The 25,288-nt window shown below is 47.0% G+C and overlaps 1 protein-coding gene across 2 annotated transcripts in view; it reads left to right on the top strand.

Annotated features, from left to right (window-relative positions):
- ASTN2 (astrotactin 2) overlaps positions 1-25,288 on the top strand; it is a 344,412-nt gene that overhangs the window by 125,123 nt on the left and 194,001 nt on the right. For both annotated transcript variants that reach the window (XM_069873427.1, XM_069873426.1), the window contains 2 exons: positions 6,978-7,124; positions 19,665-19,832. In XM_069873427.1, the coding sequence (XP_069729528.1) occupies positions 6,978-7,124; positions 19,665-19,832 (315 nt within the window). The remainder of the gene's footprint in view (positions 1-6,977; positions 7,125-19,664; positions 19,833-25,288) is intronic.

Raw genomic sequence — 25,288 nt, 5'->3', positions numbered from 1 at the left:
CATCATCTCTCCTACCTCATCTCCAAAATCAATTCAGCTGTCTGACCATCCCTGTGCACACCAAGCACAGTCCTCCCTGCGCTATGACTCAACACGAGCTATTTCATAGAAAATGATTACTTTTTTTTCTCTTTTTTTTTTTCCTCCTGTAGGAATAATGTTTTTGTTACGCTGTATTGAAAATTGCTTTCCCTCCTCCTTAAAATGAAGCCTTCCACTCAGATTTGCCTTTGTGTTTGAATATCGTTAAATTTGAAATCATATGGAGTTTAAAACAAAACAAAAAAAAATAAAAATCAGGCCTTAGTTCCACGAGAAGTGTTTCCATTGATTTGCATGAGAGAAAATTCCAGTTTAGGCAATCTCTGCCTTTAAATATGTAACTGTTTCTCTAATGTGATTTTATCTCAACTGATTCAGCACCGAGGACATGAAGGCAAAACTGACTTCATTGATTTTAATTGCCCATGCCCAAAGACATGCAAAAAATGTAACAAAACCAGGAAAGCAAGTGCAGTTTCCACAAATTCTTCCCCTTTTGCTGTACCAGGGGAGGTCTAAGACATTTGGGCAGGAGAACCTGTCTGCGGTGACCCTGTCCCTACTGACAGGGCTGATGGTGATGATGGAGCTGGAGGTGGGAACAGGGCTGGTGGTGGAATCAGTGGGTCAGCAAAGACCAGCATGTCCACCTGTGCCACCTCAGTCTTCTCCATTTTCCCCCTCTGCTGCCCCTTCCTTACCCAACCTTCAGGCTTTTTCTTTCTCTCCACTTCCCCACTCTTCCACCTCCTCCTCCTCCTCCTGATTGAAATTTGCTGGCGGTGTCTCCATGCAAGCTGCAGTCGTGGTGTTTTAGAGCAAAGGGGGAGCACCATCAGCAGCTGTATAAATAGGACATAAATACATTTATTCAGTACACGAGGCATTAAAACTCCAGGAGCACATAAAAAGACGAGGCTCAGGCTGCTGGAGAAGCACCGGGGCAAGCGACGCAGGCTGTGGAGCACACTAGAGCTTAGCTGCTGAATCCTTGACTGTGCCATGGGATCTGACAGCCTGCCCCTGACCTCCCCACAGTGGCCACACCACCCCTCAGCATCTGCTCTCCCTGCCCCACGCCTCAGGGCTGCCTCTTCTACAGCCTCCCACACTGCACTGGAGGATACCTTAGCTAATTGCTAGTGAGTAATTCAGAAATGTTAGTAGTATTAATCTGATTCAGTGTGTGCTTAGCAAGATCAAATCCGCCATAAATCCAGAAGTGTCTGATCTCACCCTCCTGCTGCACAAACCAGTTGTCTTTCTTCCTCGCTACCCCTCCTCGTAAGCATCCTCTCTGCCTTCCTGGAGGTTAGATGGGTCTCCCTGGGGTTCTCTTGGGCATTTCCAGCCAGGGGGGAGCAAAGCTGCAAGTTTGGGGCTCCTCCATCCTGCTGGTTGCAGGACGGAGACTCAGAAAGCCCTGTACCCAAGCCCCAACCCATATCTAGACCATAGATGTAGGCACCTTTGCTCAGGATTGATGCCAAGGCAGCAATGGAGAAGGTGTCTGCTCGAGGAGAGGCTGAGGCCAGGTGTTGTAGAGAGGTTATGTTATGAAACACCTGCTTGTTATTTCATCCCACTGCTGAGATGCTGCTTAGGAGGGTTTCAATACATCAACATCCACCCCCTTCTGAGGGAAGTGGCTCTGGGGAAGAGTGGTCCATGAAGGCTTGAGGGGACCATGGTGTGAGGGCTGTGTTTGGCTGGAATAAGGGTGTATTGTCACATCCCATGCCATGCATCTCGTGTGCTGGAGAAAGAGGGACCATCGCAACATGGAAGAGGGGGGGTGGCCCTGGAGAGGGTCAGAGATGCAGGATGGGGAGAGGAGACAAGTAGTGCTGCTCCCCAGCACAGGGGTGCTCTGTGGCAAGCGCTGCTTGCCGACATTGCTGCTCATCTTAATTGGCATTTGATTTCATTTGACATGATCTCCAGCTTGTAAAACACCTTGAGATGCTTCTATGTGTGAGGGTGTCCTGGAAACGCTGTTGTACTGTATTAATGAGCCTCTGCTGCAACATAAAGAAGGATCATTAAGGAGCGCCCAACTCCTCTGACGTGCCAGAAGCCGAAGCGTATGTTGGGAGCGGCGTGGGGATGCTGGGGATGCGAGACGGGCTGTGGTGGGCTCGTTGCACCCTGGGGTTGCTGGAGCAGCTGCTTGCCCTGCGCCGGGTGCTTTTGCATGCGGCACAGCACAGCGGCTGGGCACTGGTGGCTGCACCACACGTTGCTAAGCAGTTCAGGCACTCGCTGTTCTCCTGCTCGGTTTCCCCATCCCTGTCTTCCTCGGGTGGTAGAAATACATTTTAATATCTGAGTAGCGGCAAAACATTCTGTATTATGCTATTATCTCCGGGGGGGAGAGAGGGAAAGATTGCAAAGCACTTGGCGTTTAACACCCACATATGGCTAACACCATGGGCTGTGTGCTGATAAAGACGGGGTAATTAAAGTTTATTTTTTTTATAGACTAAATTTCCCAAGCATGTATTTATGAGCCTGATTTAGAAACATCATATTACCAAGAGCACGGGATGTTTGTGTTGCTCGTAAATCCATACGTGTTCTGAACATATCCTTTTCCCCCCTTAAATTTAGGTAGCGCTGCTGGTATTAAAAAGAAACGAGCTTGGAGTTTTGTTGGTATTTTTTTCCCCTCTTGTCCTTTAGGTGTGCAAGGGAAAGCGTTCAAAGCAGTGAGTAATTAACTGCAGGAGGAAATGATATTTCAAATGAGACGTGGTGTATTTGGAGGGCTTGTTTGCAGAGCGTTTACACCAGTGGCTTTGAATTTATCTTCATCTTGCAGCAGGTGCAAAATCTTCAGGGGGATGTGGTGCTTTGTAAGCTGTTTCTGAGCTGTCTGCAGGGGGAACTGCATCTTCGCCGGGAGGCTGGAAGCGGGCTAATTGGTACCAGTGTTACAGGGGGAACAATCCTGAGTGCGAGAGGTGGTGGTGGTGGCAAAAGCCCCTCTGACCACAGTCCTGGCTGCTCCGCTTGTCATCCAGTCTAATTAAGCTGCCGTTAATCAGATCACTGGCAGGGAGCACCTCAGGTATGATTCTGCCCTAAACCAGAGCGGTTTGCCTTTCATTTCTACTTCTCCTTTTGGGTCTCGCAGTCTGGAAGGAGAGGTTGTTTCTCCCCATTAGGGAAGAAATAATTTCTTCTTGTTCTTTATTGTCACCGTGTGTCCTGCCCACCACTCTGCCTGCGTCCTGGTTTTGCCTCCCTTGGTAGCCCCTGTGGCCAGCACTTTCCCTTCATAGCAGCATGGCTGGTTGCTCGGGCACCCGTTCACTCTGTTGCAACTATCCAACACACAACAGAAACTTATTTAATTAAAATTATGGAGAGGTCATCTCAATATAAGTAGGATTTAATTGGGCAGAGGACTCTGAGGAGTAAGTTTGCTCTCAGCTGTGCCTGGTCACCACCTTCCTCTTGGGCTTTTTGGACCCTACAAGACCCAAATGAAAACTCGCCTGGTGTGCTGAGACTCTTGGGGCTCCTGAGCCCCATCAACCCTCCATGAAGGTCTTGCATTTCTCCCCAGAGCTTCCTCCCCTTGGTAAAGAAGGTTGATACCAGCTTGTTTGGTGAACTTGTGTTTGTGGATCTGCACTTTAAATGCCTCCCTGGAAGCCTGGAGATGACAAGGAGAGAAGGGAAAGAGCAGGCTTCATCCAGGTAGAACTCCCACCTGTGACATTGTGGTTTATGTCGTGCTGCCTGAGTTATGAGCTGGGTTTGGGATCACCTCCCTGGGCCAAGGAAAGAATGGATCATTTTGTCTTGCCTCTCAAACATGAGCATGAAGCCTCGATGAACCCATTGAGGTTGGTTTGGTTAGCGGTGGCTTGCTGAGAATGTGTTTACTTGTGGTTTTAGAGGCCCAGCATGAATCTGTTTACCTCCAGACAGGTGTTTAAATGCAGCATGGGAGTAGTTCTGCTGGAGCATCAGTGGCTGGAAGAGCAGGCAGTGGGATGGAAAACAGGAGCCGTGTCCCTCTCTTTATGCAACAAGGGAAGGATCTGCTTTTCTAGCATCTTCCCTTCAAACTTGGCAGCAAACTGGCTGTGGGCAATAAAGAGCTGAGCTGGAAATTGAATTTCTGCTCAAGCAGAAGCCCCATTGTTTTGGTTCAGTTGGTCAAAGCCAATGTCAGGCAGTTCTAGATGTCAATAATTAGCACCATGATGGAAATGAGCAGGGAGTGGGAAGCAGGAGGAGTGGGGGAGTTCCTTTCCTTGGCAGCCAAGCTCAAACTCATTGAGCTGTGATGCGCTTTTTGCTGTTTCAAGCTCCTATGCCCTTCTCCTCTTAGTCATGAAGAAAAGAAGCAGCCACCTGAACCAATGGGGGTGGGAGCTTCCAGATCCAAATTCCTGTGGCTCCACTCTGGCTGTAGGACAGTGAAAGCTGCCGTCGTACCTGCGATTCAAGCTCTCTGTGAACAGAGGATAATACTTGTCTAACTCAGAAGGGATTTGTGATTTAATGTTTGCAAAGCACTTTAAGACCTGGATTGAAAGGTGATTTATAATGGTAAAATCCAGTGTTCTCTGGTCTATTGTATACTTGGCTGTGTCCAATTACCCTGATGGGGAGGCTTTTTTCCTTCTTTATTCTTTTTTATGATTTTTTCCCCCTCTTTTATTCTTCTTGCATTTGTGTAGCAACTCCAAGCAAACACAGGGTTTGTGGCAGGCACAGTATGCCCAGTGAGAGGATAAGTTTGCCTCCTAGGGAGGTGCTAACTTATGCTGATGATATGAATAAAGAATGGGAAGAAAAAAAAGGGATCGCAAGGTGAAGGGCACAGGAATTTGGCAATGAAGCTGTGAAATAGAGATGGGAAGGCTGTTTAGATGATGCATGCATAAGAAAAGTAGAAGATGCTTCATAAATAATCAATTTGATTACTCCTGTTGGTTGCAGTGGTGGGGTATTTTCCAGCAGATCAACCACTTCTCTTGTCCTGAAAATGCTGGTTGAAGCATCCACTGTGCAGGCTTCATCCTGCAACAAGGGATGCTGTGGTGGGGTGTGCTGCCCTGCCTGGGAAACATCGTGGTGCCGTGGGCTCAGCTCGAGCACGAGATCTGCCCTGGCACCAGCTTCTCCTTCGGCCAAATTACAGAATGTGCAAGTGCTAACTTGCTGGATGTATCTCCCGTTCAATTTTCAAAATGATGCTGTTTAAATCTCACCTTGCTGATGAGATGGCGAGTGCCAGGGAGCAAGGAGGGAGAAGCTGGATTGGCTTCCGAAAATAAACGTGTCTTCACCCGAATCTTGAGAAAAGATGTGGTCAGGTCTCCTGGGACCTCAGTTGTCTCAGCTGCACTGTAATAGACTGCAGCGGCTGGGGTTGATTGCTGGGTGTGCTCTCTCCTTGGCGTTGCTGTGCTCCCCAAGTGGTTTTTAATCGGCATCTCAAGCATCAGGGAAGGGAGCCAGCTGCTCTGTGAGGTGTCTGTCATTAACTTCAAGCAAAGTGGAGTGCTGATGTGGGGTGCTGGACTAGTTGCCCATGGGGGATGCAGAGTGATCAGAGCAGTGGTGGGGCAGCCCCTGCCCTGGTCTGGAGGGGCTGGGTGGGCATGGGACCAGTGGTGGTCCCTTCTTGAGCGGTGGAGACCTGTTGATGGGGTAGCAGTGGCCTGGGGACAGCCATCTCCATCAGTGGAGGGTGTTTCATCTGGACACATGTGAGCTCCTGGCCTGCACCCAACAAGAGCATCCCAATCTCCTGGGGCAGCCAGATCTCTCCTGATGACTCTGTATTGCCCAGCTTCACCCCTTGCAGAGTTTAGAACTTGTTCTGTCCACCACAACTGTAGCTGACCCTTATGGAATTGCCTTAATGCTCTGCTGCTCTGAGAGGGTTTCACAGTGGGTTTGTACCTTCTACCAGCCTCTCTAGACCTGCTGATGTTTGAGCTCCTCATTTGCTTTCATCTAATGCCCTTTGCTTCAAAAACAATCCAAATAAAATATGAGCTGCCAACCAAGCCCGGGGACTGAGTGGAGCCATGAGGCAATGGGATCCTCCTAGCCTCATGGGTTTATTCCTTGGTGCAGGCATCCCTTAGTCCTGGTGTCAGACACGTGGCCTTGAGAGGGGGGTTGGCCATCTGAGAGCGACCCACGTGCCATACAGGGACTGGGAGGGCTGGATGTCTACTTTGGCAGCTGGCTTGCGTGTGTCAAGAACTACTGAGCTGCTTTGTGGGAGATACCGTGAGCTTCTGTGCCTGACAAAACAAAACTTGTTTTGTAATAACTCCTGCCTGTCAAAAGAGGCTGGCTCTGTAGGTTGCTTTGTTGTTTGCCGTAGTCCCTCTGTGATGACTGAATATTTATATGTATTTCAGTAAATAATTAACACTTGTCAGTGCCGTATGACATCTACAGGTGTAGACTTCTCCTGGCATTAGGTGGAAGCAAATGATGCCACAGTCCAGGCAGCCCTCGGATTTGGCTTGATTTGTTGTTTTTTTTCCTGACTTGATAAGATTTGCCAAGTAAACGAAGGTTGATAAGAAGTGGTGGTGGCTTTGCCGGGGAGGTGAATGGCTCTGGGGATGGGAGGTTCCTGCAGAGAGGATCTGTACAGGGTCCAAATGGGTTTTCGCCCTGCTTTAGGAAAATATAGTCTCCAAGGTGGATATAACTCAGTAAGTGCAACAGCACAAATGCTAGAAACCCAGCCAAACAATATGTGATGGGAACGATGGGGTTTTCAGACCTCATAAGCAATTCCAGTGCTACTGAGTTGATGTCTTTATTTTCAATGCCTGCCCTTCCCCAGGGCTGGGGCTGTCCTGTTTCATGCAGGGAACTGGGGAGGCTGAGCAAGCCCCTAATACAGCTTTGCTTTTTGGCCACCCACCCCTCTCTCTGCCTTCCAGGTTCGATGAAGAGCCCAGTCAACAAGACAGCGCTGACCCTGATCGCGGTCAGCTCCTGCGTCCTGGCCGTGGTGTGTGGCTCCCAGCTCTCCTGCCCGCTCACCGTCAAGGTGACACTTCACGTACCCGAGCACTTCATTGCAGATGGTAAGACCTTCTGGGGACTTGAATCCTGCTGCCCCGCTGGGGGTGTTTGGGTCATGGGGGTCCCTCTGTTTGGGAACTGTCCTGGCTCTGTTCAGCTGCAGGGATCACCCTTCCTAGAGGAGCACAAAGCGCATCTGCAAGCCTGAGGCCAAAAACTTCTCAATAACATCTTTTTCCATTGTTACTGTTATTACTAATGGGGTCTGATGGATATTCCTATTTTCCTCCGAACTCGCTGGCGAGCCTCCTGTCCTGCAGCACAAAAGCTGCTCAGCCCAGCCCCTTGCGGTGGTATGGAGTGAAATTGCTATGATTTGAGCAAAAACAGAGAGGCTTTGAAAAATTAGATGAGGGCTGCTGTCAGTATTTATTGCTTTCTCCAACTGGGCTCCTTGCATTCATTGTGTTTCACTGACCTTTTCTTTATAATGTGCAGTGAGCGTCGAGTGCAAGTTTTCGGCAACATGAGGGCAAATTTCATTTTCTTCCAGCAGACGGGACCCATTATTCAGTCGGTTCCAATTCCTCAGCTCCTGCGCTTGCCTCGCTGCTTGGGGCCAGTACATCTCTGGCTGCTGGGGTGTACAGCCCCCTACTTTGGGGGCTGGGATGAAGGGCAGCTCTTGTGGGGATTAATACTTTGGGGAGAAGTAGACGGTTGAAGAGATGTAATGGGATAGCAGCAGCAGGGGATGATGGAGAGGGGCTTAAACTCTCACCCCATGGTGGGGAGGGACTCACTGGTATGTTTGAAGTGAGATTCAGCCCTGCTAGGAGTGATTTCTTCGTGATTGTGATAACACTGACAGGGCACATGCTGTCCCAAGCCCTGCCACTGACCTTCGCTTGTTAACCCCTCCTCTATGCCCACACCTAACGATGCTTGTGCAATGGATGTTGTGTGTAGCCAGTGGGTTCATGTCCCCATGCTGAAATGTGAGGCTGCCTCTGCTCTGATCCCCAAGGATGGATGCTCCTTAGCCACCTCCAGCTGTGAAAATTACAACCCAGTCTCTGGGGATGTGGGCTATCCCAGCAGGCAAAACTAGGTCCTTAATGGAAAGAGGAGCACGTCTACTTTGTGGTCTCAGGCTGGAGGAACTGAACGTCAGTGGAGACAAGCAAAAGGCATAACTTGAAACAAGGGGCTTGTCTACACCTCAGCCTGTTTCTAAAAGGCTTTAAGATTGTCCAGGCTGCTCATAAATATTCTGAAGTCTTCACGAATCGCTATTCTGAATAGCTGGAGAACAGAAACTTTTTACACTTGGAAATGAGGTTGCTCCAGTGTCAACTCATGTCCCTTTGAGATGGGCACTGGCCAGTTCATAACTTTGACTGGAAGGGAGTTCAGAGGTAGTTTTGGTACTTGCTGAAGGCAAGATGAGAAGGCAGTGATGGAGGGAGAACCTCGGCATCCCAAGGACCTGCTCCTGGCCTACAGTTCTCGCTCAGGGAAAACAGCAAGTCCTCAATAATAGTAATAAAAAAAAAGTACAAAATGCAGTGTGACTCTGTGGAATGAGAGTTAAAAGCTGAGCCTGTGCTTGTCACCAGGAAGGGGGTGGCAATGCAAATTATGCAAAAAGGGGGAACAGTTGAATGGAGATGACAATGAAATACCAATAAAACAGATTAATATCCTCAGAACTGGGGGAAATGGGATGATCTCCGGTACTGACTTAATGACTTCTCTAAAGAGAAAATGGCAAGAGGACTGGTAAAAACAGTTTGGAGAAGAATTAAAATGAGCTTTGTAATGAAACTGTAAAATATAATTACAAACTGCGAACACTTTTTTAATATTTTTTATGAGAAACAGTCAATTCCCTCCCACAGAAGCAGCCGAGACGTTTTGCAACAGCTATCACTTTCACTGAAATCTCATCATTTTATGCAATGGCAGAGTCCCTTGCCTGGGAAGAGAAAAGCTCTTAAAGTTGTCCCTTCTTTTTGAGTTGCACAAATCCCAAGGCAGCACCCTACTGGCAGCAAAATATTATAAAACATTTAAAAGCATCACAGAACTGAGCTGGGTTGGGGAATTTTAATGATACCCAGGAAAAGGTGGCTGGCTGTGTTTGCAGAGGTTTGGCACCCAGGAAATAGGTGGGCAATGAGGGACTTGTTCCTCCTTGGTCATCTCCTGGGTGGCTTTAAAGCTGCTTTTTGCTTGGGTGCAAAAGGGTTTTTGGCATGGGTGTCCTCACCTGGTGGAGCTGATGGCTTTGGCCTGGCTGAGGTTGGGAGTTTTGATCAGTCTCCAGCCATTTATGTTTTATAAAGGCTTCCACGTACTTAAATACCCTGGTTCCTGGAGCTGTGCTCTTCTGTATTTTGCGTGATGATAAGGTAGGCTCAGAGAAGGGATGGATGGTGCATTCGCTGGAGATGTTCCCATGTGAGAGAAGGGTGCCCTCCCTTTTCTTTTTGAAGTGCGGTGTTTCAATAGATGCCAGTAGCCAAGGAAAATCTTAAAGCAGCTACCAACACCTCTGCAGGAAAAGCCAAACAAAGACAGAGGCTGAAAGAAATCCTAGAATCTCCTAGCAGATGAAAACTCGTCTTTGAAGGAAACTTCAAATAGATGCCAGCCAGCTCCAGCGTGCCAGGAGCCAAAGCCAAGTTGGGAAAAGGAAGCATCGGGGTAGAAAAAGCCCCACCAAATGTCTCCAGCCTTGGAGGAAAGCAGCTTTTCCCTCTGCAGTGAGCAGTGATGTTAGAAAAGAAAGTTCCTGCTGGAGCTGCAGGAGGGGAAGGGGGATGGGAAGGACCGGGACCAGAAGGCAATTGGCAGCAAAGGCTGAGTGAATATATTCTAAGCAACACTATTAATGTCCAGCCTGTCTTTATTGCCCTTATTTTTCTCTCTTGCTTTGTTTTCGTCCTTTTATTCATTTGATGAAATGTCCCCCCTCTACTCCTCTCCTCTCTGAGCAATTACTGCCTGGTTTATACAGCTGCTCTGCTTTCATTTCACAGGGCAGCGGAATCCAGGGAAGCCTGGCAGGAGCTGCTGTGGTTGGCAGGGGCAGGCTGGGGGGCTCCTGCCTCCCAGAAATGGGTCGCTGCCTCTAAATCTTCTCCCAGGATGCGATGGTGGGAGCGTCCTCTCCTCCCTTCTACTGCTCTGGGGCATTATATTTCGGGGCAGCTTCTTCTCCTGCGTGAGCAGAAGGCGTTGTTCTAGTTTTGGAGATGGCTTGGATTTATAGAAGGACTCGTAGTGGCTTTTATGAGGATATGGAAATGCAAAGCATTATTTTTAAAGAACCCTTTAGCAGTGTCAAAGGGGGAAAGGAAGGAAGGAGAGCCCCTCCGTCTGAGCAATAAAACCCCTTATGAATATGTGAGCCACTCAGCTCTATACGTTCAATAGTTGTGGGTTTTTTTCTTTCTTTCTTGTTAGTAATAATTCAAAAAGTAGAGATGCAGTAATGGGAGCGGCTTGCAGGGAAGGCAGGGCTGGAAAAAGATACCCCAGAGGACTCAGCCTGGAGTACGTCCTTGCTGTACAACAGTTTGAAATATAGTATCAATTAAAGCTTCCAATTTTTTACAGCCTGCAAAGAGGTTATATATGGTGTGGGTGGTTGTTTGTATCTGGTTACTTTAGTGGGAGAGGTGGGTGAGATCCTCCAGTGCGTACAGAAGGAAGCGAGAACTGCATTTAGTTAAGGCCTTGTAGGGCTTCGTTTTATAAGTGGAGATAAAATAAAGGGCATAAAGCAGGTTTCTGTCACTTCAAAGACATCTTGGGGCGTTAGCAACCCTCTTCCCTCCTCTTCTGAGATGCATGCCAGAGGAGATATGGTAATCCCTCTGTCTGAAAGCTCACTGGAATGTGGACATGGTGGTTTCTGGAGGTCAGCGAGCAAAGGGACTGCTTGGCAGGCGCTGCCCTGGTGATGGGCTCTGCTCCGAGCTGTTGGTGTTTCTGCTTCAGCCCTTCTGCAAGCCTGGATAAATTCCCCCTGGATGAGTGTGTCCCTGCCAGCAATGGGGGAAGGAAAGCAAGCCTAGTTCCACCCTGCGCAAAGCCAGGAGAGCAACAGGAGGTGGAATTGCCACGATGCTTTGGGTTTGCTTGTCTGACAAGATGGCAGAGTTGAAGGAAGCTCCTTGTGCCTTTTTTTGCTTTGAACTTCATGTGTTTGCCCATCTGAACAATGGCATTTTGATTGTCACACAGCTGATCAGTAATTGTTTCATCTACAGACTATTTCCTTCCTTTCCCCCATGACTGTTTCCTCCAAGACGCAGGTGGAATCGGATGCTGCTCTTAGCAACTTGTATTAATTTTCCTTGAAGACTGGCATTGCTCTGCAGCCTGCAATTGTTGGACTAGCAACAACTTCTCATTTTGGTTTTAATTAAATGCCTTATTTTAAATTGTTTGCCTTTGACATCTCCTGCTCAATCTTCTGCAGCCCTCCGAGGTGACCAGGCATTAGCTTGTGTCCTCAGGCACTCACTTGTGCGTATGCTCAGCACGTGCCGCGCATGCGGTCACAGAGAAATGAGCAGCAGGAGCTGACTGCCTCCCCCTTCCTTTTTACAGCACAGAAAAGCTGGAGGCAGTCTTTGATTTGCATGTGAAGCACCTCAGGTTTATACCAGAAGGATGGAGAAAGAGATCTGATCTCAAAGATACCTCTCTGAGCCTCCACTGGATGCTGCCATTGGAGCCCCCTGTATTCTTAAGCTGATCCCAGCCACACCAGCCCCATCTGAAATCAGTAGAGGGAATTTGCTGGCTTGAAATCAGATTTTTCTGTGCTCTTTTTCAACCCTCTCCAAGTCAGTTTTCTGCAGAGGGGCCTGTTTTTGCTGTAGAGAGACCTGGATCAGAGCTTATGCAGAAATAACCCTTTCCCATTGCCACATCTGGCTGCCCCAGACTGTGTGTGTTTCTGGTAAGGTGGCAGTGAGGGGGCAGCTTTACAAATTGCATTTAATTCCATAAGCTCTTAATCACCAGGTCACCTCCGTGTCTGCATTACAGCTCACTCCTCTTCCTGCGTCTGTTTGGCTGGCAAGAAAATGCGAGCAAATGGCTGTGGCATTACTAGACATGAACTCTAAATATTAGCATCAATTTATAAACTGTATCAGCATGGATCAAAGGGATTCCAGGACGGTTTTACGGTGCAGACGTTCTTTGCATGAAGAACTAGTAAGATTCTGGAGGCTGAAGCGCATCATGTTTTTATCGTGCCTTTGACAGGCTTGTAATCCTGTGCTCAGCTTTTCCCTATGCCAGCCTGGCTCCCGCAGATGCGTGCTTGCCGCAAGTGTGCCTGGCTGTGTTTGCAAGGGGAGGCAAATGCCTCTTCTCTTCTACTTTGCAGGATTTGTCAGAGCATTGCCAGTGGTAGTTGGATGGTTTCAGCAGGGACTAGTTGAGAGCTGGGAGCTGCTGCATCCTGAGAGAGGCAGGATGTGCTCACCCTTGGGAAGGTGGCATCTCCCAGCACCTGCTGAGCTTCTACCAGCTCCATTTACCTTCTAATTTGGAAGGAATGGTGAGAGAAGGCTTCAGTAAGGCATATTGTCTTTGACCAACTAGCCTGATCCCTTCCCAAATAGACAGATGCAAACATTGACTTCTTCATCTGCAGGATGAGACCCTGCCTACTTGCGGTGGGGTGGATCAGTCCTGGCTTAGACCACACTTGCTTTTGAACAAGAATTTGTAGGATACCTGCAGCAGCAATGACACAGCAATGCAGTGAGGCATTTTGGAGGCTGCATAGCATAGCTACTTCACTTTATCATTTTCCCAACAAGTAGCATTGCTGATGTGCAATCTCTTGGTGAGCGGGTGGTAGCTTTCCTCGCTCCTGTGGTGTGTTAGCTTTGCATGTGCTGCCTCTTGGTTGTGTGTTCTGCCATCCTGGGAGGATGTGTGGTATTGATGCTCGCTGAAAAATCTCCATTCACAAACACTTATATGTTTTTTGAAAGCTTATCATAACTCGTCTGTCAGATGCTTTGTGATTTGATTAGATTTAGGCTGGATTTCCCCAAACCCTTGTCCTTATCTAGAGAGCATCAGTGAGAAAGAGCTTTAGGCTGGAGTGCGGGAGTTAGGAGATACAGAGCATTAAGGAGCAGCTTTTCTTTAGGAGTCTAATTTCTGTCTCAGTCATTGCTGACCCAGTGAGGATGGAGATGGGCTGTTAATAACATCCAGGCAATTATATTGTCTAATAATGCCTTGAGAAATCTCATTGCAGAGTGAGCTTGACCGCAAGGCAGGGGTGGGAAGATGCCATCTCACTTGGGTTTGGGAAAAGTTGGCCGAGTCATCGCTTGCTGTGTAAAGTTAAATACATATGTTGTTTGTCAGAAGTTCAGCCCTGGCTAAATGAAGGCTGACTGCCAAGTAAACCCAAAGAAAAGAGTCTGTCAAAATTATCAAGAAAGTGCAATTTAACAATTAAAATGTAACCCTGCTCCTCCCACAGGAAAGATGCTTTGAGGCTGAGCGGTAATTACATACAGATTTCTATCACTAATTTGCTTCTGCTTTGCCAGAGTGAAAAAGCTTTGGCAGGATTGACAGCATTTCTAAGGGATGGGGCACTCTGGGTTTGATCATCAGCTGACGGGCAGCGCCGGCGTGAGCAGCTCACGGCCGTGCAAGTAGTTTCTGTGCTAAAAAATACATCCTTGAGTCAAGCACTGCCTGTGATATAAACTGTATGCACTTCAAGTGATGGAATAGTAAATGAAGGGCGTGTCCATAGGCTTTTGTTGTTCTAAAAACTTGCTATCGAAATTTTCTGTTTAGGCACTTAATCTTGTTCAAGAGTGAAATCCTTTGAAAAACAAGATGAATTGAGTAGCTTGGATTTTAACTTGATGTGATATTACTCCTGGATTCATATTGGAGTATAGAATTAAGAGTTTGACATAAGAGAGTTTGAATTATTGTGAAATTGCCTAGTTTTGCGCTGAGCAGGAGACGGGTGGTAAAGCTGAGCATTGTGTTAATCTGTTGGTGCGATCCTGGGCTGGTTTGCTTGCTTAGGTCACTGCATGTGTGTCCTGGAAATCCAACATCTTCCTGGCTCTTCTGCATTTTCTGAAATGAATTTAAGAAGCAGAAGTTTGCGTTCCCTGGGGCCAAGACAGGAGAGTGAGAGGTGATCAATGGGAAAAGCTGATGGGGGAGGAGTTGTCTCTTTGGGAAATGTTCTTTCAAGTTTCGCAAGGAACAAAAAAAAGGTCTGTAAAGAAATCAAATAGGGTTATTCTTTGTACCTGTAGAATGGAGCCAAAGGGATAATCCTTCCTCTAGTGTTTAAAAAAAATAATCTGTATCAGGATTATAATTGCATGATATTGTAGGGATGGATGCATTAACAGCAACCTGTAGTATGACCTCCCATAGCTTTCCAACACAAAATACTGATTTTAGTTGAAAGGGAGCTTCATTGGCCAAGATATAGCGAATGGACCAAAGAAGACAAAAAGAGCAGAGAGAGGAAGAAATAGATACTCTTCAAAAAAAATAATGTTTTGATCTCTTCCCTTGGTAAAAATGAGAAAGAGAGAAAGGAAAAGCCAAACCCTTTTGGCTGCCTTTTGGGTGCTTTGTTCTTTTCCCTTGTTAGATATTTCTTCTGAGCTGTTTTATCCTGTTGTGTTCTGGAAAATGATTTTTGAAATGTCAAAACTTCAAGCCTTTTTTGTCAAGGCTTAAGCAGTTCCACTGAACTTTGAAGGAGACCCCAGCATGAGAGATGTGAACTTTTGATGCTGCCTTGACTGATATGGCTTTGATCAGTATTGGAGAAGGAAGCGGGGGGAGAAACACATGCATACAAAAACCCAAACAAATCAATCCCCCAAGGTGTTGGTGGACCTTGTGGAGACGGGATGTAGTGATGTAGCTGTGTACTGATATTCTCCACGGCACTGCAGTGCTAATTTATGGTATAGACTGGCTTGTAAAGCCAACAGTGTTCCAGGGAAATGTCCTACAATGCAAGTTCCTGGGAGGATGTGGTGGTGGTTGGTGGAGAGTTGTCATCTCATTGTTGTAGTCCCTTATTTGGTTGATGGTTGCTTTATCCTGATGGTTGCTTTACCCTGAATGTCTCCATTTTAAGGGGAATTTCATTGAGTTTTTGAATGCGAAGCTCAAAACTTGTGTCCACAAGGGCACATGGGAGATGATGGGGTTAGCAGTAGAAGACAGCAGTGTGAGCTGTCTCTCTGGGTGTTTTGGAGAATGTCTCTGCTAGTGTCTGCATCCTGAGGTCCACAGGCAGCAATTTGAGGCAAAATAACTTGGTGCAGGTGTAGGGAGAGTCAGTGAAGTCTGAGGTCCTCAAGGAAGGTTTCAGGGGGTGGTTCAGAACAGAGTCTACCCCTCACTGCCCCAGCAGTGTGAGCCCCTTGTTTTCCCCATCACCTTCCCTTCCCTTCTCCTCGATTTCCCTCCATGGAGAGGCTGTATGTTGATGAAAACAAACTTGGCTGATGTTCCTAGCAAGCTAAAGATGTTTGAAACAGCTCTTGCTTAGAAAATGTTTGTTCTCTGTAGTTTCTAAAAGGATTCAATACTCAACCTGCCCTTTCTGAGCTTTTCAAGATGGTTTTGATATGTGAACACTGGTGACTTTTGAAAACTGTTTTCTACGTCCAAATTCTTTGAAAATAAAGAGAAAAGTTGTGTGAAAAGGCTTTGAAATCTTCAGAATTTTCGCTTTCAAAATATTTGTAAACACCGTTTCCTGTTATTTATTTACTCAGACAAGCTATAAAGGGATCAAGGTTGGGATGTTTGTTTGTTTGTATTTCCAATGGGTGTGAAGGTGATGAGTAGTGTGTCTGTGAACACCTCTCAAAATTTCACCCAGCTGAGCTGTGATACGCTCAGCTTCAAAGATTTCCTTGCTGGAAGTTGTCGCCTCCTTCCTCCTAGGAAGAAACTGTTTACAATTAACTAAGAACCTTCATTTCCCCAGGTTTTTTATTATTATTATTTTTTATAGAATAAAATCAATGAATCATTAAGGCTGGAAGAGACCTCTAAGATCATCCAGTCCAACCGTCAGCCAACAACTGAAGTAGAAAAGCCTCCTTTCTAGGCTGAAATTTATTTCAGGGATTATGGATTAAAATGTTATCACTTCTGCTTTTTTAAACAAAAAAATGATATTGAAGATGATTCTCAATCAGACTTATTAAAATTAAAGCAAGTAATTAATCTTGAATATACCAGGATGTTTCTTTTTTATTTAAGTTACAGTTGCATTGCATGTAGGAAGGTCTTTCTCTGTACAGAATATGACAAAGCTTGATCAATTTGCAAATTATTTCAGTCTTTTCAAATCTGTGCTTTTACGTGGGCACCAAAATTCTGCTGGAAGAGAATCATAGAATTGTAGAGTCATTAAGGTCAGAAAAGACCTCTAAGCTTATCCAGTCCAACCATCAGCCCAACCCCACTGTGCCTGCTATACCATGTCCCAGATTGGCACGGCTACACATTTTTTGAACACCTCCAGGAATGGTGACTCCACCACTTCCCTGGGCAGCCTCTGCCAGTGCTTCACCACTCTTTCAGTAAAGAAATTTTCTCTAATATCCAATCTAAACCTCCCCTGGTGCAACTTGAGGCCATTTCCTTTCATCTTATCGGTTGTTACTTGAGAGAAGAAACCAGCACCCACCTCACTACAACCTCCTTTCAGGAAGCTGCAGAGGGCAAAAAGATCTCCCATCAGAAGTTATTGGCGGCTGTTATGGTTTGGTGTTATTTTCGTTAGTACTTCCATAAATAGATAGTTTGGGGGGTTTTATACTTCCAGCAGCAAACAGGCTGGGTTATTCAAAGAAGGTGAAAATTTAGCAGCAGGACCATGAATGTGCTTTTTCCAGAAAGAGCTCAGCACGTGGGGCTGGTGGGAAGCTCCAGAGGACACCCCTCCATTGCCCACCCTGACCGTGGGGAGCTCCCCTCCATGTAGCAGCTCCTGGGCCAGGATGCTTTGCCAGCTTAAGTCACCATTGCCTTTCTGAATACTAATTATATGACTTATTTATGCCTAATTTGCTTCTGTTACTTTCAGGCCGACTGTATTTTAACTCAAAGTAGGGTTCATTAAATAGAGATTTAATTGAGAGGTGGTGGTTTTGCTCTTCAGTCTCTCGGTGCAGGGGGAGTTGTCTGTAGCTGAGCCTCAAAACGTGCTTATGTGTCTCCCAAGCCTCGTTCTTTATTAGGGAACTACAAAAATAAGAAAGAAAGCGAGATTGAGAGGTTACTCCATAGACACGTACATATAAATAAACACTCTCAGTGGGTCCATGATGCATTTCTGTTTGGCAAAATAAACCAACAATATTTATTGTCGGTATTTAAAGCCATCTTTAAATATTCATTGACAAGAGTGGTAATTATAAATAAAATTAGGTAGCTGTAAGGTACTTCTTTGTGCTCAGGGTTTTGATGCTTTCCAGTGATGCTGTGGAGTTTAGCTGACAATTTACTGCTGCCACGTATCTGATTGAGATGTATCCTGCAGCCTTGGTGATGCATGCTCCTGCCTTGCTGCATCTCCAGAGCAGCTAGATGCTGGATGTCTGATTTTTCTTTGCTTGAACAGTCAGTAGCTTGGCAGCTTCCATTGGCTTTGAGTGCTGAGATACATCTGTGAATACATTTACAGTGTAAAACCAGTTTAAGTATGGAAGATTTGAATTAATGTGAAATCAGGACCCAGATTTATAAGGTGCTGAGATCTCAGGATGCCAGAAAATGGGGTTGCTCACCAGAATGCTTGACTTCAGGCTTTCCTCTTTTTACATTCTGCATGGATAATGTGGCATGGGATGAGGTTTAGAAGGGTTCCTTCTTGCTTAAGTACCAGTGATTCTCTTCAAAAGGAAATCAGGAGTGTGTGTTCAAGTAGCTTCATGTGGCATGGTTGCTTTTATGCGGGTTTTTGTCCTGCTTTTTTAATCTCTTGGCTTTCATTGAGCTAAGGTCTTGTGCAGTGCTTAGAAGGATGATGTCCCAATCATTACTAAGCGATACAAGCTCTAAGGTTTAATTAAAATACACCCTGGATCTATAGACTTGCTGTCCTTGAGCTGTTGTTATTGGGTTGGTATCTCAGGCTGCTGTCTCAGGCTAAGAGAGTTGAGGTTCTTCATCCTGGAGAAGAGAAGGCTCTGGGGAGACCTCATAGCAACCTTCCAGTACTGAAAGGGGGCCTACAGTAGAGCTGAGCAGGGACTTTTTACAAAGGCTTGTAGTGATGGGACGAGGGGGGAATGGCTTTAAACTGGAAAGGGGAAGATTTAGATTAGACATTAGGAAGAAATTCTTCACAATGAGGGTGGGGAGGCCCTGGTCCAGGTTGCCCAGGTGGCTGCCCCATCCCAGGAGATGTTTAGGTGAGGTTGGGAGGGGCCTTGGGCAGCCTGATCTAGTGGGAGGTGTCCCTGCCCATGGCAGGGGGGTTGGAACTTGTTGGACTTTAAAGTCTCTTCCAACCCAAACCATTCTGATTCTAATTGCTAAGAAGGCTTTGAATCTTCAGGTGGTGGTTGCAATTTTTACCCATGATTTCATATCCTAGTACTTAGTGGAAGAGTGGCTGTGGGTTCCTGGGCTGCCTGACAGTTCCCCTTGCCCAGTCCTCTTTGAAGGTTTCTTCTCCCCTGTTTTTAGAGGTTTTTACCCCAGTAACTTTTGCAAAACACCTTTTTAATGGCAGAGGGGGGTTGGCTCCCCTCTGATCTGTGCAGCACTGTTATGGAGGCAGCCTTATAATCAATGTAATTGAAGATCAGAGTTAATGAGGACCTCTGTGCCTACAAAATCCCCCAAGCGATGCTGGGCCTCAGATGTTAGATAAGGAAATGATTGGGCTGAACTGAAAATCTATTTGGCTAATTAGATGATGCATATTCCCAGATGCCAGCGGGGGAAAATACATTTCACAAAATAAAGAAACGTAAGTTTTTGTAAGAAAAGACTTTTAGCAGGAAATTCACTTCTAACTCTCAGAAGGGAGTGAGTGAGCGAGTGTCTCTGATACAAGACCACGCAGATGAGATGTTGTGTGTTGAGCCAGTTCACTCACCTTCAACTAAAGAAGCGCAGAGGGAGCAGCCCATGCTGCTGCTGCCCATCTGCACCCTGAGCCTGGCATCCAGGCATCTTGCAGACACCACTTGCCTGAGCTGGAGAAGTGGAGCTCCGGTCAGATGGATCAGAATAATTCCCTCGGTCGACATTTCTACAGGCATCTGGGAATCAAATCCGTTATCTCATGATGCTTAGTAGGCTCAGGGATCATCTGGGCAGCAGCATCCCATCTCATGGACCTTTCTTTGGGGCCCATTGATATGGAGAGGAACTTTTAAATGAAGTTGGGATTATTTTGCTGACATTGACATTACAGCAGCTCCTGAAGCATAGAGTGTTCTGATATTGGGCCAAAAAGCAGATTTGGGGGTATTTTTTTTTTGGATTTTTACACTCACTTATTGCACTTTCTTCCTACCCTCCAGGCAGCAGCTTCGTTGTGAGCGAGGGGAGCTACTTGGACATCTCTGACTGGCTTAATCCAGCCAAATTGTCCCTGTACTATCAAATAAATGCTACATCCCCCTGGGTGAGAGACCTTTGTGGCCAGAGGACCACTGATGCCTGTGAGCAGCTGTGTGACCAAGAGACAGGTAAGGAAAGCTGGGGATGAGTGAAGACCTTGGAAAGCTAAGAGGTGCGAGAGAGAGGTTTGTTTCTGGGTACTTCAATGCCCACTTGGCTCACCTCTGTGTTAAGCAGCATTAGGTACAGAGGACCAAGAGGTATCAGCAGGGTCATATAGTGGTTACCTCCATCAGTAAAGAAGGTGTTCACAAGGATGGAGATTTGAAGTGGTGGATCTATCAGTTAACTGGTGTGGCAGCTGCAGGCACGTGGAGTTTATCTGCTTCCAAGATACACTATTTTGCTGTCCGGTCTGTAAAACCTACTCATAAACTGGCTCCATCTCCATCCCTTCCACCACAGATCACCTGTTTTTCCATTAATGTTCCTGCCTGGTGGTTATCTAGGTTGGATCTCTTCTCTAGTCGTTCCTCGTGCAGTTGTGAAGTTTGCTATCTTTCCTCATCTGTAAATGCCCTTTTTTGCTGAGCACATTCTGCTTGCATGCAAAGGCTGCCCCCGTGAAGCAAAAGCCAGCCCTGCTGGGCCTCTGAGATGTGGAGCCAGGCAGAGGAGAAATGTCACCTTTCCTTCTGGCCTGCCTGTTCCTGGGTAACAAACAGGGGTCGTGGACTCTACAGTGAGCTACTAATAAGCAAGCATGCGGCTAGTGAATGAAGGCAGGGGGTCTCTGTGGGTAGGAAATGAGTATGTGACCCCAGCCAACAGTGGTCCTCAGGAGGTGACATCTCCTCAGCTGGTGTGGGTGACAGGACCTTGCATGGGAAGGTGGCTTGGGGACTGTGCTTGGTTTTGCTGACGTGGTATCTGCTGTGCCCTCTGCAGCAGTGAGCATTGCTCCTGCTTTCCAGTGTCTTGCCTTGGCTTGGATGCCTTCTTGGTGTTGTGGAGACAAGCGGTCCTGTTGCTTCTGGCACACTCTGCATCTTAAGAGCCTGCAAACCCCTCCTTCTCCTCACAGAGCGGTGAGCAGTAGCATTCCCAGGTTAGCCCAGCTCTCTGTGTGTGCCACATCCCTCCTTAGCAATGAAAGTTTCTTCACTGCGTGTTCATGTACAAGACTTGGGGCTGCGAGTAGGGATGTTGGTTTCTGGTTTTGCCAGGGAGTTTGGAGAAGGATGGCTTACAAAGGAGAAGACTTTTTCTAAGGCTCCCACTACCACAGACTGTGCCATTAATACATGACACCTTGAGTGGAAGAAATCTCTCAGGGTCATGAAAGCACCACAGGCTGGCAAGGGTGACCCTGTTTTCATCTCTCCCTGCTCAGCTGAGATGCAAATACTGGACTTGGTTTCATAAATCTGTTTTTATGGTCGAGGGAAAGTTCTCTTCTTAGCATTCCTCTTCCTCAGGGCTTGTCTGTATGGAGGCACTGGCAGGCAGCACTGCAGAATAATTACACTGGCTGAGTTCCTGATGTAGATGAGCCCTGGGCATCACCTAAAATCCCAAGGAGGGCTGGGAGGTGGCAGCAGCCACCTTGGCAGATGGAGATGGTGCAGGAAGAGATTCTTCTCACTCAGATGTCACAGTGTAGAAGGATCATTTCAGGTGAAAAATGGTGAAAAGCAGCCACCTCTGGGGGAGAGGGAAGACTTGTTCCATTCTTCCCTGGTTCAGAGCAGGAGGAGAGAAAAAACTCTGCCTCCAGAAGAAACCACAGGGACATCTTATGGAGCCAGACTGTGACATCCCCTTTGGATGTTTCCCCATACTGGCCCAGCTGCTGCCCTCGCTGCATCCCCAGCTCACCAGAGCAGCTTGTCACTCTCGCTGGATGCCCCACGCTTGAGCAGAACACGTCAGATCTTGTTTGCAGGGAAGGAAGTGATGCTTGTTAGTGCAGCCCCATGTGGGATCCTAACTCCACCAGCTGCTCTGCGGCTCCCATCCCTAGTTCCTGTCCTCTGCTGTACCTGTGATGGGAGGTGAACAGCCTTGATCCTTCATTTTCCTCACCTGAACATCCATTGACTGTTTTTTCCACCAGCTTCTGTGGGAGTTTGCATATGGACAAAGCAAAAGCTTCCTTCTGTCTGTACCAGGTGGATCCATAGGGGTAGATCACAACTGTCCAGTGGCACCATGGATTTTCACAGCCCGAAACTAGGTCCCCTTTAAGAGGTGTCCAAATTTCACAAGAACTAAGCAACCACCCACTGGAAATTAGACTTTTGGAAGTACCTATTTGACACCCTCTCCCAGGTCATAAGCCTAAGCACCACTTACGCTCATCACCAGCCCTTAGCTGGTGAGGAGTTTCCATGCCAGGCTGGGAGCAGACCATAACTCCACGATGCACTGCATGTATTTTTAGATTTATTTTTATTGATGTCATTCTATTTTTAAGGGTGATTTATTTTTATCACCATGAGAGAGGCAGGTCTGTGATTTTACTATGGGACATAAATCCTGCCTAGATTTCAACCTTTTCAGGTCAGGGATTTTATCATCTCTGTGAGCATCCCAAGCAATGGGTGCTAAGAGTTTCTCCTGTCCTCTCAGGCTGGGTGAAGCATCCGTGAGGAGAATGTCCTGTCAAACAGGACAGTTTGACCTGTCTGGAGGATGAAAGCCTTGAAGGTTTCCCCTGTGAAGAGCTTCAGAGCCAGCCTTGAGGTCCTCAGGCGTGTTTATAGCTCACTTCAGCCTTGGAGAATATAGATAAAGCCTTGCCCCAAAGCTTCCTTGCCCCAAAGGGTAGGTAGGACTCGTCCTCAGTGGCAGTGCCATGGGCTTCTGGTGCACGTTTGGGCAGAGGCCCCCAGATCATGGATGCTCTGTCTGGTGAGACTCAAGCTCTTGCCCCTCTCCAGCACTCAAGACCTCTTTTGAGTTGGAGCTTTATATAAGAACTCTCCGTGCAATGTGCTGACTCACAACTCCAGCCACCAAGCACTATTTAAGTCTGAGTAATAATCCGCACTGAAAACGGAAGCTCTGAAACTCTAGGAAATACCAAAATACATTTTTGTTTGCCTGACCTTAATTTGCCTTCCCTTGTGTCTTTGCCGTCTGGCTCACCCTTTAATTAAAAGATTACTGCCCTGCTGACAAATTTCAAACCCGTGTTGCAAAGCTCCAGCTCATCAGAGCTTTTCAGAGGGAGCTCTGACATCTGCACATGGGCAAAATATCATCCTTCCCCTTCTTCTCTGCCTTAGAAACAGCCAAACCCGTTAGTCTGATGTGACTGCAGGTACATAAATAAATAGATGCTGCTGAGGGCCTTGCCCCTGCAGACATTACACGGTGGCTGTGCTCCAGTTATCACATCAGGTGGGACAGGTACCTCTCCGGGGTCAGGATGTGATCCTCAGCTGGAGAGGTTCAGCCAACACACTCCATTGTCTTGGCAGGTGCTGACTGTGCTGCTTGGAGGTTTCTCATCTTTTGGGACTTGCATTCAACTCTCCTTGCTCTCCATAGTTTGGACAGATGTGGAGTACATTACCAGCACCACTGCTTGTACCCTGTGCTGCGATACCTCTGGGTAAAATCCAGGAGTGCCACTTTTTCCGCTGGCCTCCTTTACCAGCACCGGTAACATTTATGAGAGCATCGTTTTCAGCAGCATATGTGCATCCTGATTTGTGAGCACAATTACCTGCTTTGTATGCACTAAACTGATTCACTTGTGCATTCTGTGGGCATCACTTAAGAGACCTGGCGGAGAATTGGTCCCTTAGGGCCAAATGCTGGAAAACCAGCCTCTGATTTTGTGCTGTCAGGTTTGCCAGAGCAGTGGCATAAATAAGATGGATAGCTACCTTGATTAGCAGGTACAAATGTGTGGGATTTATTTTTCTCCATCTATAAATCTGGCACTTCTCCATCACACTCCTCTCCTCTGCATCTACAATTGGTGGCACCCCTTAACGCAGCAGGCAACGAGTGTGTAAGGACCAAAAGAGATGTGGTAACTAAGGGTCTTTTCTGGAAATTGGCAGGAAAAAGGGGAAAAAAAAAGCTTCTATCATCTTCCAAATGGGTGGTTTGTCACCAAAGCTGCAGATGGTGTTCCTGTCCAGGTAGGACAAGGGTCTTGTAGGCAGGAGATGGATTAAAATCATTTTTAAACAGAGCCATTTTTTTAAAGGCAACCTGTTAAGGGGATTTGGAGGTTGCAGAGCTGAGCATGTAAATTGGGAGATGACCAACCTTGGTAAGGGTGTATTTGCGTTTATGAAAAGAGCCATTTTCTCTGGTAGTTCAATTTAATATCATGCAGCTTTTTGTGCACATCAAGTAATATTTGTTTGTTCTTGTGCACTTTTGCTATTTTCGCTGCTGGAGGATCCTGGTGTCTTTATTGACTTAGACTTTTATAAGATGAGGTTCTGTCTCTCTAAGGTATGTAGTTTAATAACTTGGTCAAAAACCATGTAATATACGATTTCTTTTCCTGTGGCGGCACAGCTTGCCTCGTGCACCAAGCAGGGCAGGAGGCAGTTAACTCCCAAGCTAATTTAGCTTCGGGCTGAAGTGTTATACATAAACAGCAATCAAAATGCATGCCTGCAAGGGGGCTGAGTTAAGGTTATCTGTGCTGTCTTTACACTCTCATTTTCTGCCATTAGAGTGTTTAATCCTGCAGCTGCTAATGTTCCTGTAATGGCATTTCTGTGCTTGTCTAAAGACCACAGAGAGGGGGGGAAAAGGAATGAGTTTTGCTGGATGGAGCCACTCTGGGGCTCATCTCCTCATCCCACCAGTGCTGCAGGAGGTGGCTTCTCAGCCCGCTGTGGTCAACTCTGGTCCAGTGGTCATGCCAGAAGATGACAGGCATGGCACAATGGACCACCTTTGGTCCCCCCTCAGGACCTCTCGCCGCTTCCTGGCATCAGCCACACTTGTGTGCCCAGGGAGAACTTCCTTAGCAGCTGAGCAGATGATAATGAGTATAAAATCCACGTAGAGTGTAAAGCCAGATGCAATCCTTGGAAATTAAGCTTGCACATTAAGTGCTGTGATGGATCTGGGTGAAGAGAGGGGCGTGTAGTGGGGGGACAGGAGGGATAACTGTCAAGTTGGCTTTGGGCTTTCCCTCTGTACTCTGCCCTATGTCAGGTGGGAAGGAGCCACTGTCCCTGTCTCGTTCCTCAAGAGCTAAACAGCTTTTACTGAAACTACATTTCTTGTGAGGATGAAAGGTTTGGGAAGTGCCATCCCCAAAGGCCAGGGACAGCAGAAGAGAAGCTTTTCAGAGAGCTTTACTGGAGCTGGTGCTGCTGCCACAGTTGTTGGGGGAACCGCAGCCTTGGCCAGGGGCTGACCCAGCTCCAGGAGCAGCTCTCAGAAGTCTTGTTCATTGAAGTTAGGCATTTAATGAACTATTAGGACCTTTGTTCATCCTTGCCTGTGTTTCAATTTCTCCAACTCTCTTTCTCAAAAGAGGCACTTGCTCTGCCATCCCAGAGGGGCACAGCAGACTCTTTAAGGAAGGGGTTTGTTGCAG

Source organism: Phaenicophaeus curvirostris, chromosome 20 (assembly GCF_032191515.1).
Source record: "Phaenicophaeus curvirostris isolate KB17595 chromosome 20, BPBGC_Pcur_1.0, whole genome shotgun sequence".
Classification (NCBI taxonomy): domain Eukaryota; kingdom Metazoa; phylum Chordata; class Aves; order Cuculiformes; family Cuculidae; genus Phaenicophaeus; species Phaenicophaeus curvirostris.
The sequence above is the reverse complement of the archived record's forward strand: the minus strand, read 5'-3'. Positions and strand labels throughout refer to the sequence as shown.